Consider the following 18922-nt stretch of genomic DNA (forward strand, 5'->3'; position numbering starts at 1 on the left):
CCATCACAGGGACTCACCCAACATGCTCAAACACCTGGGGATGCGTGGGCTCACAAACTAAAGCCTGCACGGGCACATGGGCACAGCGGGGGGGGGGGGGGCACCGACCCTCCCTCCTCACATGGCCAACGGACCTCACCCCCCAACGCCAGGAAAACACCTTCACGTGTTTCACCTGGGAATCCCATCATTTTCTCAACGACTCACACACCAAGCCTTTGCCACCTCACACGTCACACAATTGCATGGCCCAGCTACAAACCACCCTCCACAAAACCGGCTCCTCGCAACATTGGGGACTGCTGGCCTCGCTTAAAACACGCTGGGCTGGGGGGTGAAGCAAAAAAAATGCACAGCACAATGGACAGGGGGACCGCGGGCCTCAGGGCACATGACAAATGGGAAGACACCTTTTTCCTCAGCACCAGCTGAGCTGCCACGCCGTCACAGTCAAGCAACAATTTCAGGGGGGATGCAGGCAGGCTTAGGCATTTGGGACCATTGGGCTCCAAGGAAAAAACACAGGGGCACACACTGGGACAAGGGACATGGCCACAACACAACCAAGCCAGGGGCGCTCACATCTCCATAACACAAGGCAATGCCAACACTCGTATTTGCATAAAACAAATAGCCAACAAAGGTCAATATTTACCAAAAAAAAAAGACAAGGAAGCCCTTATTTCAGGTGCAAAACAAGAAAGCCCACAGGGAAACAGGGGGGACAACCTCAAGAGGCCCATGAGAAGGTCAACCTTGGAGCCCAGGACTTACTAGGCGCAGTGATGGCGAACCTTTGGAGCTCGGCATGTCAGCATTTTGAAAAACCTGAACTGAACTCTGGTGCTATGTCACATACAGAAATTTTTTGACATTTGCAGCCATAGTAAAACAAACACTTATAGTTTTGATATTTATTTTATCTATTTAAATGCCATTTAACAAAGAAAAATCAACCAAAAAAGGGACTTCGCGTATCACCTCTAACACGCTTCTCATAGGTTCGCCATCACAGCACTAGGGGAACCAACTCCAAGGGGAATATGGACCCAGCAGAGGGAATAGCAGCCACCACAATCTGCACCCTTGACAGCATATAGAAAAAAGGAACCCAGTGGGACCCTTTTCACTCTCCCTACGTGGCAGTCTGCACTTCTTCAAGACAGCTCCACACTGGCTAGGCTACGACACTTTCTGGCCGGGAATTCATTCTGCCATTCCGGCGAACAAAAAATACGGCTTCCAGTACAAAAACAAAATAGCCACGGGATCCCCCCTTTCAGACACCCGCTACAAAGGGCCACCTCTGCCCTCAGTGCCCACTCAGGAGCCTCGCATCCTGCAGGGATGATGACAAGGAAATCTCTCCAACAGGAACAGACACAAACATTCCTCCTCACCTAGGTCTTGGCTCCACCTGCTGGCCAAGCAGGGACACGCCTTGACAAATGCAATCCTCTCACCAACACTGACACAGACACATGGCTTCCCATACAGCTTCCTGGGAGGAACTTGACAACACTACGATGCTCTCCTCCCTCCACACTTCCATTCCAAGGAACATATTCATTCGTAATGCCTGTGCTTTTAAAAAAATCTTATTTCTGTAGCGTCATATTCACACAAGGAGTGCAAGAAAAAAAATACCCTACAAACATTTAACTTTCAACAAACATCGCTTCTCTGTCCCCAGCTGATTTCAAACACAGTGAACTTGGCATGGCAACTTCAAAGGATTCACAACATTCAGAAACGAGGATGCACTGCTGGATGCTGATCACATTCACACTTAGCATCGGGAAAAGAATACATCAATCAGACTTTACCTCATGTTTATTTCCACTTAGTGTGCCTGGGAATGGTTGCAAATGTACATCTTTCTTTCTTTCTTCTTTCTTTTTCTTTCATTTTTGTTAATCCTCACCTGAGGATATTTTTCCAATTGCTTTTTAAAGTGAGTGGAAGAGATAGGGAAAGACAGAAACATTGATGTGAGAGAAACACATGAATTGGTTGGCTCCTGCACATTCCCTGACCAGGGCCCAGGCCAGGGAGAAGCCTGCAACCAAGGTACATGCCCTTGACCGGAATCAAACCCAGGACCCTTTGGTCCACAGGCTGATGCTCTATCCACTGAGCCAAACCAGCTAGGGCAAGAAAACCTTTCTTATTTAGGTAAAGCTTTGTTTACTTTTATTCGAACAATTCAACAGGTTAGTTGTTAGGAGCCTTTCTTTTGTTTTCTAGAATGTCAAACTATAGCAAGAATTTTTGGTTATTCTTATGAGAGCTGACTCATCAATAAGGTTGGAATATGTACATAATAAAGATGGCGTGGTACAGACAGACACAGGGGGTGCTAGAGCAGGTTGAGATATGTTTTCACTTGTGGCTTTGGGTTTACCCAGGGCCTGTTAGGGGAAACCTTGAGTGGGAAGGGGGTTCTCAGAGGTCAATGAGCAGATCTCTTGCTGAAATCCTGGGGCAGACAGCAGGAAAGGCATTCCTTTGCTCTCTTTGTCTGCTTTCTTCCTTTCCATCCCTCCAGTTAGAGAGGCCTCTCTTTAGAAATCTGGTTCTTGCTGAAGAGCAAGGGGGCCATTCAGCTGCAAAGTGGCCTGGCAAACTTTCAGGCCTAAAACCATTGACCACACTAAGTATGGCTGGTGCACTTGAAAAATAAAATGAGTTTTAACAAATTTGCTCCAAAATATTTTATTAGTAAAAATTTTACATAAAAATGATGAAAGAAAAGTTACCAGTCACACTGAATAACATATTAAAAGCATGTGTACGATTGTGCTTTCTAAAATTAACCAGCCCATCATGGAGTAAAGAAAGTTGGAAATAGTAAATATAGTCTTATCTTTTTTTGGAAAATGTCAAAGTACAGAAAGCATTGTGTTAATTTTTAAATGCAAAAAAGGTCGTAATAAAATAGAATTTTAAAATTACAAATAAAAATCTGTACATCAAGGATATGTTTAAAGACTTTCTGGGTGATTAGCACTATGTAGAAAAAGAAGAGGGACTACACAGAAAGGAACCATCACATTAGGTGTTGCACGTCTGGCCCATTTCCGCTTGCAGGGCCATCTCCTCTTTCCTCAGTGGGAATGTGTCAATCAGGTTGAAGAGGGCCACAGGGGTCACCAGGGAGACATAACGCTCCTTGTCCATGCCATGCTTATCAACCAGCACCATGCTGAAGGAGTAGAGCGGGATTCGTAGCAACAGCCTAGGGCAGAAAAAGAAAAGAATATGTCAAGCCCTAGCCATTAGTTTCAGTGGATAGAGTGTAGGTCTTCAGACTGACAGGTCCCAGGTTTGATTCCTGGTCAGGGCACATGCCCTGGTTGTGTGATCAATCCCCAGTAGGGGGCGTGCAGGAGGCAGCCAATCCATGATTCCGTCTCCTCATTGATGTTTCTATCTCTCCCTTTCCCTTCCTCTCTGAAATCAATAAAAAAATTTCTTTTTTTTTAAGAGAAGAATATGTCAAGCCATAGCCAGTTTGATGAGACTGTTGGCCTGTGGACTGACGGGTCCCAGGTTCAATTCTGGTCAAGTGCACATGGCCAGGTTGCAGGCTTGATCCCTACTGTGCAGCACGCAGGAGGCAGCCAATCCATGATTCTTTCTCATCGTTGATGTTTCTATCTCTCCCTCTCCCTTCCTCTCTGAAATCAATCTAGCTAATAATAAGATAATATGCAAACTGGTCAGGACGCTGTCACCTAGCAACTGATCAGCAGGCTGCATCCCTACCCCCTGAGCTGGCCCAGAGACATGAGGCTCATGCCCCTGCCCCTGGCAATGGGCCTGGGACTTGAGGCTTGAGTCCCCACCACCTCTAATTAATTCCCTTTTAATGTACATGAATTTTGTGCACCGGGCCACTAGTAAAAATATATTTCAACAAAAAAAAAAAGAGAGAGAGAGAGAGAGAGAGAGAAGGATATGTCAAACCTGACTCCCAAGGGTTTTGGTGCATCAACCAGAGCCCTATAGTCATACTGTGTGCACAGAAAAGCTTCATACCACAAAAGACTGAATCAGCCTTGAGACCCTTGCTACAAAAAGTGTGGTCCATTACATGGAATCTTGTTAGAAATGGAGAACCCCAATCTCAGAGGGAAGGTGGGGAAGGGTGGGTGGGTGGGAGGTAATCAACCAACAACCTTGTATGCATATATGCATAACCCATGGACACAGACAATGGGGCAGTGAGATGGGGCAGGCTGGAGGGGGTCAATGGGGGGAAAAAGAGGATATATGTAATACTTTCAAAAGTAAAGAATTATTTTAAAAATTATTTCCTGAAGTGATGTTTATAAAGTAATATAAGCAGACATGTAAGAGCATCTGAAAGACCCTAGTTTGAATCCTGATGGTTGTTTTTGTGGCCCAAAATAGTATTTATCAAGAATCTGCTCTATGCAAACAATAACTTTTTAAAAAGCATTTTCATAGAAATGGAGACAAGTCCTTCACCAGTATCGTATGTGGGAATTCCTCCCTCACCCCATTTTTGGGGAATGGGGGGCATTATTTGCTGGTGTGGACAGAAGGGTTGAATTATGGTTTTAAACACCTTAGCCTCTAAGCCTGAATCTCGAAATCAGATAATACTACCTCCTTTCCTAGGTCTGTTGTAAGGATTAAATGAAATGGAGTGTGTAAAATGATGAAGACTGTGCTGGAAGCATTATAATAATTTAATAAATGGTTAGCTTTGTTTTGAAGAAAAAAAAAAGAAAGAAAGAAATGGACAATCCCACACTCCCCACCCAAGCCTACTGAATTAGGTAGAATCTGCATTATTAGCAAGATCCGCAGATGACAGACATGCCCATAGAAGGTTGAATAGCACTCCAAATGGCTTTAGATTATAATGGGCAAGAAGTCAGTAGGCCTGCAATGGTGCCATGTACCAATTGTTGCTACAAGTCATGTACAACAAACCTAACAGATATTTTGCATTAAGTTGGAGTCAATCCAACTTTGCTTATTAGGTTTGCACAACCACATAGGCACTAGATCTAGGTCAGTGGTTATCAACAGGGGACATTTGGCTATGTCTGGACATATTTTTGGTTGTCATAATGGGGTATAGGCCAAGGATGCTGCTTAACATCTCTAATGCACAGGACACCTGCCAAAAATGACTATCCAGAGCCAAATGGCAATAGTGCAAGGTTGAGCCCTAACTGGTTTCGCTCAATGGACAGAGCATCAGCCTGAGGACTCAAGGGTCCCAGGTTCGATTACAGTCAAGGGCATGTATCTTGGTTGCAGGCACATCACCAGTAGGGGGTGTGCAGGAGGCAGCTGATCGATGTTTCTCTCTCATCGATGTTCCTAACTCTCTATCCCTCTCCCTTCCTCTCTATAAAAAATCAATAAAATATATTTTTAAAAAATAGTGCAAGGTTGAAAAAGCCTGGACTAGGTGAAGCTGATTGAAGTACATTTCTAAACTTTGAAATTCTGGTCCGTTCTGTAGCCAGTACAAGATAGCACAATCAGAGGGGATTGAATTTGGTTCATTATAATTTGTACCTCAAATGATTCCCAAAAAATTTTGAAGCAGTTTCAAAAGTCCAATTGTTTTTGGACTCTACTTCACTAGAATTAAAACTGCAAGAAAATATGATCTTTATATCAATACAAACATGTTTAGATGAAGAAAGCCAAAGAAAGCAAACAATGTAGCCCTACCCAGTTTGGCCCAGTGGATAGGGTGTTGGGCCTATGGATGAAAGGGTCCTGGATTTGATTCCGGTAAAGGGTATGTATCTTGGTTAGTCTCCTCCCCATCCTGGGCCCGTAGTCTGAGCTCATGCGGGAAGCAACCAATTGATGAGTTTCTCTCACACTGATGTTTCTCTCTCTTTCCCCCTCTTCCACTTTCCATAAAAATCAATTGAAAAGTATCCTAGAAAAGAAGAAGAAGAAGAAGGAAGAAGAAGAAGAAGAAGAAGAAGAAGAAGAAGAAGAAGAAGAAGAAGAAAAGAAGAAGAAGAAGAAGAAGAAAGCAATGCATAAGCTGAGCCCAGTGAAAAAATGAGCCTGCTCAATCTCTTTTCCAGATTTTGTTTTTTTAGTTTAGAAATTGTTTGTGAGATAGAATACATACTGCCATCTGGATTTAAAATAAAAAAAAATTTTCACACATCTTTAAGAAGAGAAGTATCTAGTTTTTTGGTGGGGCAGGGGGGCGGGGAGGGAGAAATCTTTTGGGCAGGCTCTCCTCTACCCATCCTACTCCCACCAAGTGGGGAAAAAAGAACAAAGACAAAGCAAAAACACTTGTTTGGAGGGTGAAAGAAGAGAAAAAAGCAATTACACAATGAAGGTTACCTGGAATCAAGACTGAATAGTAAGAAACCAGGGAACCCGATCAGAAAAATGTACATTTGTAGGGAGAACATTTCAGAACAGGACATCCCCCTACCTGAGCTGCAGAGCTAGGGCTGGAGGCATAATTTTCGCTCCTATCCTGCCAATGAGGGCCGGGAACACGCCTACCAGCTCTACCACAGTGATATGTCGAAGATCCAGGCTGCACTGTGCTTGCTGGAAAAGAAAAAACAAGTAGGGGAGGTGTGAGCATGGCTGAAGAAAGAGACTTCCATGTCAAATCATAGATTAAAGGAAACAGAATTGGTCTGGCTTTTTCTTTTAAATATATTTTTATTGATTTCAGAGAGGAAGGGAGAGGGAGAGAGAAACATTAATGATGACAGAGAATCATGGACCGGCTCCTACTACACGGCCCCTACTGGGGATCGAGCCCACAAACCAGGCATGTGCCCTTAACTGGAATTGAACCTGGGACCCTTTAGTCCGCAGGACAACACTCTATCCACTGAGCCACATTAGCTAGAGAAGTTTTTGGAGGTTTATTTGCCCACTCCACAGTGTCCTGAAAACAATTGAAAACTGGGGTGAAACCAGTGGCTGGAAAACCTTAACAGTTTCTAGAGGAATCATTCAGAATGGCCTTGCCAATGGAATTTTGAAAACCTAAGCAAAATAGCAGTCTCCGTCTTTCCAGATGAGGTAAGATTTTACAGGAGCCAAATTTCCTAGAAAGTGTCCAAGAATACCTCCAGAGGATTCTAAATTTGTCTTTGCAAAGAGAAAATGTTTTCCAGAGTCCCTCTACCTGACCTTGTTTCCACCCTATGCACCCCTTGCTGAGTCCCCACAACCCAGCATGCCAGGGAAACAAGGATAAAATGTTTCAGTTCTCTGAGCTGGCCCTTGGCAAGAGGCACAGGAACATGGCTCATTCAGTCCTGTGCCAGGAGGTCTCTCATCAGTAGCAGCAATGGCCATGGGGAACACAACGTACATAATGGGGGGGGGGAATATGAACCTCCTGAATTATTAGAACACCATTAAAAATTTTTTTATTGATTTCTGAGAGGAAGGGAGAAGGATCTAGAGATAGAAATATCCATGATGGGAGAGAATCATGGATCAGCTGTTTCTTTCACGTCACCCCACTGGGGATCGAGGCAAAAATCCGGGCATGTGCTCTTGACAGGAATCGAACCCAGGACCCTTCAATCCACAGGCTGACTATTCACTGAGCAAAACTGGCTAATGCAGAACACCATTTTTTAAATGACAATTCCACTGAAACAACCCTATATTGGATGACAGAATTGGTAAAACAAACAAACAAAAAAACACTTAAGAAAGATAAAAATATACTTTTTTATTATTCTAACTGAAACATGTAAGTTGATCAAACCTTCCCTTGAAGGCTCTGGTTTAAATACAAATATAGCCCTAGCTGGTTTGGCTCAGTGGATAGAGTGTCAGCCTGTGGACTGAAGGGTCCCGGGTTTGATTCCTGTCAAGGACACATGCCCAGGTTGTGGGCTCCATTCCCAGTAGGGGGCATGCAGGAGGCAGCCAATCAATGATTCTTTCTCCTCATGGATATTTCTATCTCTCTCTCCCTCTCCCTTCCTCTCTGAAACCAATAAAAGTATATTAAAAAAGAAATATAAATATATTGAGTGGTGGGAGGTCACACATAAACACCTAGATGCCAAATATTTAATCCAACCTGTTGATTGGTAATTTTGCTGGTCCCCAAAGTAATGGACTAGACTAGGGCAGGGGTCAGCAGACCTTTCCCACAAAGGTCCAGGGAGCCAATATATTAGGTTCTGCAGAGACAGATGGCTTCTGTCCTAATCCATTGTGCCACAGTGGTGCACAGACAGCAACAGACAATGCACAGATGAATGTGTGTGGCTGTGTCCCAATAAAGTTTTACCTACAAAAGTCATAGTTTTCCCACATAGAGGAAAAGGAAGTTGTTTTGGCTTAATCATCTTACCTAATAATAGACAAACATTTAAATTGACCATACCTTCGCTATGCTAACCAGCCAATCAGGAGAGTATGCAAATTAACCTATCAAAGATGGCGGTTAATTTGCATACGTAGGCTCCAAGAGGTGGAGCGAAGACTGACGGCCGGGGGGCCTGAGCAGTGAAAGCCTCACGGCCCCGGGGCCAGTGGAGCAGCGAAAGCCTCATGGAGCCGGCTCCGACTGGAGCACGGCCAGAGCAAAGGCCTAGGTGCCAGGTGCCAGAGTAAAACCGGTGCCAGCAGCCAGGGGAAAGGAAGGCCTATTGCACAAATCTCTTCGTGCAACAGGCCTCTAGTTTTTCTATAGAACGGAAGAGGTCAGGAAACATATGATCATGGAATATAGACTGGAAGGCCAATTTCTCACATACTGCAGTGGTGTGAGCTTGTGTTACCTGAACAGCAAGTCCCATAATTGGGACAAGGGAATATGAGGATGGAGGTAAGTGTCAGGATTGGGGCTAAAGACAGCATGAATTGGGTTCCTATTTAAGGAACCTGAGAAAAAGATTTAAATATTTTTTTTTTTTACTAGAGGCCCAGTGCACAAAATTCATGCATGGGTAGGGTTCCTAGGCCTAGCCGCTGATCAGGGCCAATCAGGTTCCCCACCTCCCCGCCTCCTCCTTCCCTTGCTCCACCACTGGTCACCTGCCATGTTCCACACTGCCCCCTGGTGGCCCGCACACGTCATAGCGAGCGATCAAACTCACGGTTGAACTCTTGAGGGGACAATTTGCATATTAGCCTTTTATTATATAGGAGGATTGATTTCAGAGAGTAAGACAGAAGGAGAGAGAGAGATAGAAGCATCAATGATGACAGAGAATCATAAATCATAGATCGGCTGCCTCGTGCACACCCCCATTGAGGATAAAGCCTGCAACCTGGGCATGTGCCCTGACTGGGAATCAAACTATGACCTCCTGGTTCATGGGTTGTTCAACCACTGAGCCACGCCAGCCAGGAAAACCTGAAAAATTTTGTATAGTTGTTCCAAGTTTATGGGAATTCCTTCAAGTACACGAGGAGAATGAAGATTTCAGAGTCATTGAATTAATGCTGAACTGAGAAGTAAAATTGTAGCTTTTGATGAAATCAAGATTATTGTAAACACATAGTTATATTCACTGTAATAAATGAAATATTCCTAAAAACAATAATGTACAGCACTGTGTCCATGCCCCAGTGCACATCCTCTCTCTTTAGCATTCAGTCAAATTAGCTACTCCTATTGCAAAGAAGCTTAAAGACAAAATCAAGCTACTTCCAACTCGATCCTTTCAGTATCTACTTGTTTGTTTGTTTGTTTGTTAATCCTCACCTGAGGATATTTTTCCATTGATTTTTTTGGGAGAGTGAAAGAGAGAGGGAAAGACAGAGAGAAACATGATGTGAAAGAAACACATCGATTGGTTACCTCCTGCACATGCCCCAACCAGGGCCTGGACCGGGGAGGAGCCTGCAACCAAGGTATGTGCCCTTGACTGGAATCGAACGCAGGACCCTTCTGTCCACAGGCCGATGCTCTATCCGCTGAGCCAAACTGGCTAGTTGTTGTTGTTTTATTTTTTTATTTAAATTTTTTATTGTTTAAAGTATTACATATGTCTCCTTTTCTCATTCTCCCCCCCCCCCATTGACTTCTCCTTGGCTGCTCCCCCGACTAAGCACAAGCCCTAGTTGTTGTTTTTTAAAGACACTGTTTGACTCATTTAGTAGTTAAAAAATTTGCACAGCTGGGAAGGGCACATTTCCTACAAAAGTGTTCCTCAAATTTCCAGGTGCTTAGGAATCACCTGATTGAATGAAAATGTAGATCCTTATCCAGTAGGTCTGGAATGGGGCTTGAGAATTTGCATTTCCAGTGAGCTCCCAGGTGAAAGGTGGGGGGGGGTAGAATCTGGGGCCTGAGGGCTCCTGGACTCCCCTTATCCCTTGAGCCAAACTTTTGGGCATATCCTGGACAGGTTCAGCAAAGACAATTGTTTTTTGGCTGGGCCTAGACAGCATGTCAGTGAGGCTCATTAGTGAAGACAAACTAATTTTATTCATTGGAAAAATGATCGGGTTTGTGCTGGGAAGGAGTCCATGTTAATCAGGTGATGTTCCAGAACCAGAAAGGAATAGTGATAACTCTAATGTACCAGTGCCTGAAGCTCAAGGTAAACGGATTAAGCATTGAAACTGGCCTTTACTTTTTTTTATACTATATGATCTCATTTATATATGGAACCTATAAAAGTCAAATTCATAGAAACATAGACTGGAATGGTGGGTACCAGGGGCAGGGGTATAGGGGAAATGGGGAGATGTTGGTCACAAACTTCCAGTTTTAAAATGAATAACTTATGGGGATCTAATGTACAGCATGGTCATTTTAATTAATAGAACTGTTCAATGTATTTCAAAGTTGCTAAGAGAGTAGGTCTTAAATATTCTTACCATCACAAAAAAAAATGGCAGTTATGTGACGTGATGAAGATGTTAGCTAACGTGTGGTGGTAAATCATTTTGTAATATACAAATGTATCAAATCAAGACATTGTACACTTTAAACTTACACAATGTCAATTATATCTCAACTAGAGGCCCAGTGCACAAAATTCGTGCACTTGGGGGGGGGGGGAATGTGTCCCTCAGCCCAGCCTGTACCCTCTCCATTCTTGGACCCCTCAAGGGATGTCCAACTGAAATCAGGCCTAAATAGGCAGTCGGACATCCCTCTAACAATCCAGGACTGCTGGCTCCCAACTGCTTGCCTGTCTGCCAGCCTAATCACCCCCTAACCACTCCCCTGCCAGCCTGATCAATGCCTAACTGCTCCCCTGCTGGCCTGATTGCCCTTAACTGCCCTCCCCTGCCAGCCTGGTCAGCCCTAACTGTTCTCCCCTGCAGGCCTGCACCCCCCAACTCCCCTCTCTTGTTGGCCTGGTTGCCCCCAATTGCCCTACGCTGCAGGCCTGGTTCCCCCCCCCCCAACTGCCCTCCCCTGCCAGCCATCTTGTGGTGGTCATCTTGTGTCCACATGGGGGCGGCCATCTTGTGTGTTGGAGTGATAGTTAATTTGCATATTACCTCTTTATTAGATAAGATAAAGCTGGGGCACATTTTTTTAAAAAATTCTTGCTCTTTCCTTTCCTTCTCTTCCTGTTAGAGCTAAATATCTTGCTGGCCTCTATTTTTAAGTAAATAACTGGTTCTTTCCTTCCTATTAGAGGTCCCTTCCTTGTCTTTGCCCCAGGAACTCACCTGTAGCATTCCCAGCTGCAGCCTGTAGAGCAGGTTTCGGGCTGTGGGCGTAGACACAATGAGGATTCTCCTTTTCTCATAAAACTGATCCAGAAGTGCTGCAGCTGTTCTGACGCCCACATTGATATTCATAGCTGTGATTAGAAAAGGCCAGATCAGTGGGACATGGTCTACTTATTCTTGTATGCATATATTCATGGCCCATAGTCACAGACAATGGGGTGGTGAGGGCCTGCGGGGGGAAGGAGGGAGGCTGGAGAGGGTCAATGGGGGAAAAGGAGGACATATGTAATACTTTCAACAGTAAGGAATTATTTTAAAAATAATAAATGAATAAATTTTATAGGACTCCCCAGATTGCTCATCCAGAGGTGAGACCCAGTAGCTTTCACCTCATTAGATTTAGACTCTGTCTAAATAAAAAGCAGGAGAAACAACTTGATTTCCTTTTTTTAAAAACATTTTTATTGAATTTACTGGGGTGACATTGGTTAATAGAATGACATAGGTTTCAGGTGTACAATTCTATACTACATCTTCTATATGTTGTATTGTGTGTTCACCACCCTAAGTCTTGACTTCCTTTTCAGAGAATCTTAGTGTCCTTGAGCCTGTCACAACTTAAAAAAAAGAGAGAGAAAAAAATGGTCTATTCGTTCTGGCTCCACCTAGCCTATGATGACACACAGAACCATATGTGTAAGAGATGGGCCCTGAGATAAAGATTCAGTTGCAAGCAGTTATTCACCGGGTGGTCTCAAGAAGCCACTCTCAAGAGTAGGGAAGTATATTAGTTTCCTCTTTTTTTTGAGTTTTGTATAAAGTTTACTTACCTTATTTAGATAGTTTTATCAAGACTTACAAGTAAACTAGAATTATTTCTAGTTATAATTTACCAAAAAGTACATGAGAGTTACTTTCTGCCATGAAGAAAATGTATTTCAAGTGAGAAAGAAAATAGGGAGGCAACTTTGGGGGCTTACAGCCTAGTTCAGTATCTAGTTAAACAGTAATCTTACAAGCCCCATTCTGACTACAAAGCCAACCCCGAGGGGCCTGCCGCAAAAATATATATATACATATATAAAAACCTTGGGTGCAACATCACGACCTGAGGCATGACCAACCGGAAGGAAGTCAGTCCTGCAGGGGTTGTCTTGGCAACGGCTGCGCCCTCCCCCAAGCTGTTTCCCAGAGCTGTTTCCAGTAAGGGCGAGGTTTGAGGTAGGAACCCACCCTCAGAGCGTGGAGGCATATCTTTATCAAGTGTGCCGCATCAGCACGGCCAAGGGTGAACCTGAGTGGGGGCAACTGAAAGGCTTAGAAAAGACAGACAAGAGAATGAAAGCTGGGTCTCGGTGGGACTCTGCTTCTCTGAGAGACAGCAACCACGCCCACAGCCTTGTCTTTATTTTATAGCAGATGCCATGAGGCAAAGTAAGGGCGTGACCAAGATGTTTACAACATTCTCCTGGGTTTCAATCCTACTCAACTACATGCATCTGAACTCTATCAAGCCTACATCACTCAGGCATGTGGGGCCATGTGTTTGGACCATAAGTTCAAGCTTACAACTACAGCTGTTGGCTATAATTGTGCTGGGAGGGCCCTGCCCTCCAAGCTGGGACTTGCACATGGCAATGAGAGGACTGTGCCCTCTCATCAGTCCAAGGCTTGAACCTGTCCAAAACACTGTAGTGGCTGCCCACAATAAAGTTTTAATACACTGTATTAGAGGTTGTGGTGGTACTGTTTTATCCACAGCATCTACAGCAGTGGTTCTCAACCTGTGGGTCGTGACCCCTTTGGCGGTCGAACGACCCTTTCACAGGGGTCGCCTAAGACCATCCTGCATATCAGATATTTACATTACGATTCATAACAGTAGCAACATTACAGTTATGAAGTAGCAACGAAAATAATTTTGTGGTTGGGTCACAACATGAGGAACTGTATTTAAAGGGCCAGAAGGTTGAGAACCACTGGGTTACAGGAATTGCTGCAAATTTACTTCTCAGTGGAAGAACCTTTCATTCCCAATATAAATAACCAATTCCATTAAATGAAACTTCAATTTCTAGACTTGATATAAACAGTGAAGTTGCTAAAACTATTAAAAAGGCCCAACTACTCATTATTGATGAATGCATCATGGCATCCAATCATGCTATAAACGCTATAGACAGATTACTAAGAGAAATTATGAATTTGAATGTTGTATTTGGTGGGAAAGTTCTCCTTCTTGGATGGGATTTTCTACAATGTCTCAGTATTGTACCACATGCTATGGGATCGGCCATAGTACAAACGAGTTTAAAGTACTGTAATGTTTGGGGATGTTTCAGAAAGTTATCTCTTAAAACAAATATGAGATCAGAGGACTCTGCTTATAGTGAATAGTTAGTAAAACTTGGAGATGGCAAACTTGATAGCAGTTTTCATTTAGGAATGGATATTATTGAAATCCTCTGTGAAATGATTTGTAATGGATCTATTATTGAAGCTACCTTTGGAAATAGTATATCTATAGATAATATTAAAAATATATCTAAACATGCAATTCTTTGTCCAAAAAATGAGCATGTTCAAAAATTAAATGAAGAAAATTTGGATATACTCGATGGAGAGTTTCACACATATTTGAGTGATGATTCCATTGATTCCACAGATGATGCTGAAAAGGAAAATTTCCCCATCGAATTTCTTAATAGTATTACTCCTTCGGGAATGCTGTGTCATAAATTAAAATTGAAAGTGGGTGCAATCATCATGCTATTGAGAAATCTTAATAGTACATGGGGTCTTTGTAATAGTACCAGATTTATTATCAAAAGATTATGACCTAACATTATCGAAGCTGAAGTATTAACAGGATCTGCAGAGGGAGAGATTGTTCTGATTCCAAGAATTGATTTGTCCTCATCTGACACTGGCCTCCCATTTAAATGAATTTGACGATGGTTTCCCGTGATGCCAGCATTTGCGATGATTATTAATAAATCACAAGGACAAACTCTAGACAGGGTAGGAATATTCCTACCTGAACTCGTTTTCTCACATGCTCAGTTATATGTTGCTTTCTCTCGAGTTTAAAGAGCATGTGACATTACAGTTAAAGTTCTAAATACTTCATCACAAGGGAAATTAGTCAAGCACTCTGAAAGTGTTTTTACTCTTAATGTGGTGTACAGGGAGATATGAGAATAAGTTGAATCACTTTATCGGTCATTGTTTGCATCACTGTTGTTTTTATATCATGTTTTTGTTGTTTTCATATCATGTTTTTGTCTTTTTTATATCATGCCTCTGTTGCTGTTATATCCTTTTGTTACTGTTTATTTATTAATAAATTTATATATTATTTTCATATACATTTTACTAATTTCCTTTCATCTCTCACACTTTTATTATAGAGAAAGGGCAAATAGCAATATTAAAATATTTCTGCTAATTAATTCCCTTTTAATGTGCATGAATTTCGTGCACTGGGCTACATATATATATATATATATATATATATATATAGTCTCAAAACCTTCCCCTATAGGCAGTTCAGGCTTTGGATCAGAATCCCCTGGACTAGCAGCGCTGCATAATAAAGGTTTTCTTTCCTGATTCCTCTGAGTGCTGACTGATCGTTCTCCTGGGCCATTTGAATTGCTGCCACAACACAAGGAAGTTTGGAAACACTAAAAATTATTTCAAACACTTAGAACTTGGACAGTAAGATCTAAAATATAATGAAAGTTGGTGTTTTGGTCATTATTTATGACTTAAAAAAATTTTTTGGAAACACCTTATTATTCCAAACTCCTTATTATTCAATTTTATTTAACTGGTGAATTCCTCTAACAATTTATACTCCATGTGTATATTAAATCCTTGTGAAAATCTATTCATTGGTGTTGTGTTACACAAATGGCCCACGAATAGAACATTGTTTTGAATCTTGTAAATATTAGCCCTAGTAGAACTGTAAGATGCAGGGCAATAAAAACATGGATATTTGAAGAAGATTACAAGTGTAATATTCTTTCCCCTTTGGGGCCTTGGTTGAGCTCTAAGCTATATTAGTTTCCTTTTACTGTTATGACAAATCACTAGGAACTCAGTGGCTTAACACACACCAATCTATTCTCACACAGTCCTGACCATCAGAAGTGTGAAATGGGTTTCCCTGGCCTGGAGTCAAGGTGTTGGCAGAACAACCCCCAGATTTTTTAAATATATATTTGTATTGATTTCAGAGAGGAAGGGACAGGGAGAGATAGAAACATCCATGATGAAAGAGAATCATGGATCAGCTGCCTCCTGCACCCTCCCCGCCCCCCACTGGGGATCGAGCCCACAACCCGGGCATATGCCCTGACTGGGAATCGAACCGTGACCTCCTGGTTCATAGGTTGACACTCAACCTCTGAGCCACACCAGCCGGGCTGTGTCCATCATCATGTTCTCTGGCTCTGACAGCAGTTCTGCCTCCTTCTTCTAAAAACCCTAGTGATGACATTGGGCCACCCTGGAGAATTCAGTATACTCGGCCCACCTCAAAATCCTTAACTAACATAAAGACACATGCAACAACCCTTTGGCTATGTCAGGGAACCTATTCACAGGTTCTGGGGATTATCTGTGGACATGGGGAAAAGGGGTGGGAGAGAGTCATTATTCTCTCCACTTCAGGACATGAAATGGGAAAGGAAAGAGGTAAGTTCTTCTTTTTCTTTCTTTCTTTCTTTCTTTCTTTCTTTCTTTCTTTCTTTCTTTCTTTCTTTCTTTCTTTCTTCTTTCCCTTCCTTCCTTCCTTCCTTCCTTCCTTCCTTCCTTCCTTCCTTCCTTCTCTCTCTCTCTCTCTCTCTCTCTTCTTTCTTTCTTTCTTTCTTTCTTTCTTTCTTTCTTTTTCTTTCTTTCTTTCTTTCCTTTTTAATCCTCACCCAAAGATATTTTCCCATTGATTTTCACAGAGAGTGGAAGAGAGAGGAAAAGACGGAGAGAAACATCAATGTGAGAGAAAAACATTGATTGGTTGCCTTCTGCATGCACTCCGACCAGGGCCTGAGCCAGGGGAGGAGCCTGAAACTGAGGTAAGTGCCCTTGACCAGAATCAAATCCAGGACCCTTCGGTCTGCAGATTGACGCTCTATCCACTGAGCCAAACCGGCCAGGGCTGTAACCTGGTTTATTTATATCTTCCCCACCTACCTCAGATATAGCAGTGAAAACATGAAAAGTAACGCATGCTTTATAAATACAATGCATTTGCCCAGCTGGCGCTGGCGTGGCTCAGTGGTTGAACATCCACCTCCATTCCTGGTAGGGGAGTCATGCAGGAGGCAGCCAATCCATGATTCTCTCTCATCATTGATGTTTCTCTCTCATCATTGATGTTTCTCTCTCTCTCTCTCTCTCTCCTCTCCCTTCCTCTCTGAAATCAATAAAAATATATTTTTAAAAAAGAGGGATGGCATTGAACCTTTCCAAGCATGTAGAATGAAATCCTTCCTCCCTGTACTTGAATCCAGAAGCAAGGGGTTTTCAGGTTCTGCTGCTGGGGACAGAGATGGGGACAGAGAGGGCTGCACACGTACCTGCACATGTGGGCTCTGTGCCAGACCAAGCCAGGTTAGACTGACATACTCGGGCAGGGCTACCCTGAAGCTCATAGCCGCCGATGCAGGAGAACTCGCAGGTGGCTCCATAATTATCCCCGTCGCTGGAGCACTTCATGTAACCATTCTCGGGGGCGTTGAGTTTTCCACAGCGTTTGACTGTAGGAACACAAGCCCAAGTAGGTCTCAATGCTAAGCTCCCCTCCACAGAGTAACTAGGGGAAGTGAAATCTCAGATGCCCCAGCTTTGTCATCAGGCTTCTACATCATCATGTGAAATGAGTGAGGGGGCAGGCATGGCTATCTGGCCAGGGGGTGGGCCTTGCAATGGTTATTGTTCATGCCAGCAAGACCATTGAGATCAACTAGTTTAGCCCCGTGTTTTATATGAAGAGGTTGAAAACAGAAGACTACAGAGTAAAGATGGTTTGTAATTAGCCCTAGCCAGTTTGGCTCAGTGGATAGAGCATTAGCCTATGGACTGAAGGGTCCCGGGTTCGATTCTTGTCAAGAGCACATGCTCAGGTTGCAGGCTTGATCCCCAGTGGGGGGACGTGCAGGAGGCAGCCGATCCATGATTCTCTCTAATCATGGATGTTTCTCTCTCTGTCCCTCTCCCTTCCTCTCTGAAATCAATAAAAAATAATAAATAAATATTAAATAAATATTTTTCCAATTAAAAAAATGTGGTTAGTAATTAGCTGCCCAAACCATGAGGCATAAAATAAATTTGAAAAATAATTTTTTCCAGGTAGACCCAAGGTTTTAAGGATACCAAGAACATGGTCCAGTGGCTCAATCTAGAGAGCTTCTTACCTCCCTTCTAGAAGAACTTGAAGGTGGTAGCTGGTCACCCAAGCCCGGGGATGGAAAGGTTATCAAATAATATGTTTCTAGGATAGCCAGAGGTGGGATCATGTGAGAGTAGCTTATGGCTCTCTCAGACTCCTTAAGTTGTATTGCAGATCAGTGAGCTGGACAAGACACCTTAATCAGCCAATTAGTTAGGAGTCATCTTTATTGCGAGCAGGTTCAGAGCAGATTATCTCTGTCAAATTCTGAACACCCAAAGGAGTAAGCATTCTCTTTTTATATCTTTTTTAGGTCCTTGTGTCAGTTATTTTTGCAGATAGCTTGTAACCTTGAGTACATATCATATCTAGCAAACACCTGTCATATCTATACAGACAACTTTGTAACCTTGAGTATCATATCATATCATATCTATACAGACACCAGTAACCTTGGGTACATATCTATATAGATACCTGGCATCAGTATCATCGTATCAGTCCCTTATGTTAGATGGCTTGCTTGCAAGGTTAGACAATTAAGTTTATCTCTTCTATTATTTAAGCTAAAAAACAAAGTTATTTTACAGTCTAAAAATAACAGAGAATTTCAAAACAGCAGAGAATTCTAAAACAGTAGTTTCAAACAGCAGTTTTCCTTAAGGAGGGATCATTACCATGCTTCAAAGTAAGTGGCCCTGAACCTCATCCAGGTTTATATTGTGAAATTCAGGCATTAAGAAGTGAATCCCAATGTAAGCAACAAAATAAATGGATGAATGGAGTGGACTCAGAGACATGGAAGCATGGAACAGAGTGCGGAATCTCAGAGGGAAGGCAGGGGAGGGTGGGTGGGTGGGAGGTAATCAACCA

General features: G+C 42.8%; 1 protein-coding gene across 4 annotated transcripts in view; it reads right to left on the minus strand.

The window, feature by feature from the left end:
• Positions 1-2699: 2699 nt before the first annotated feature.
• The window catches only part of SRPX (sushi repeat containing protein, X-linked), a 77148-nt gene continuing 60925 nt past the window's right edge, over positions 2700-18922 (minus strand). Inside the window, exons 7-10 of one of the 4 annotated variants that reach the window (XM_006090553.2) lie at positions 17238-17417; positions 11650-11783; positions 6458-6579; positions 2700-3238 (exon numbers count right to left, since the gene is read on the minus strand). In XM_006090553.2, the coding sequence (XP_006090615.1) occupies positions 3055-3238; positions 6458-6579; positions 11650-11783; positions 17238-17417 (620 nt within the window). In that variant the 3' untranslated portion in view covers positions 2700-3054. The remainder of the gene's footprint in view (positions 3239-6457; positions 6580-11649; positions 11784-17237; positions 17418-18922) is intronic. The other 3 variants (XM_023755367.1, XM_023755368.1, XM_023755369.1) reach the window with 3 other exon arrangements.

This window comes from Myotis lucifugus, unplaced genomic scaffold, assembly GCF_000147115.1.
Source record: "Myotis lucifugus unplaced genomic scaffold, Myoluc2.0 scaffold_76, whole genome shotgun sequence".
In the NCBI taxonomy this organism is placed as follows: Eukaryota; Metazoa; Chordata; class Mammalia; order Chiroptera; family Vespertilionidae; genus Myotis; species Myotis lucifugus.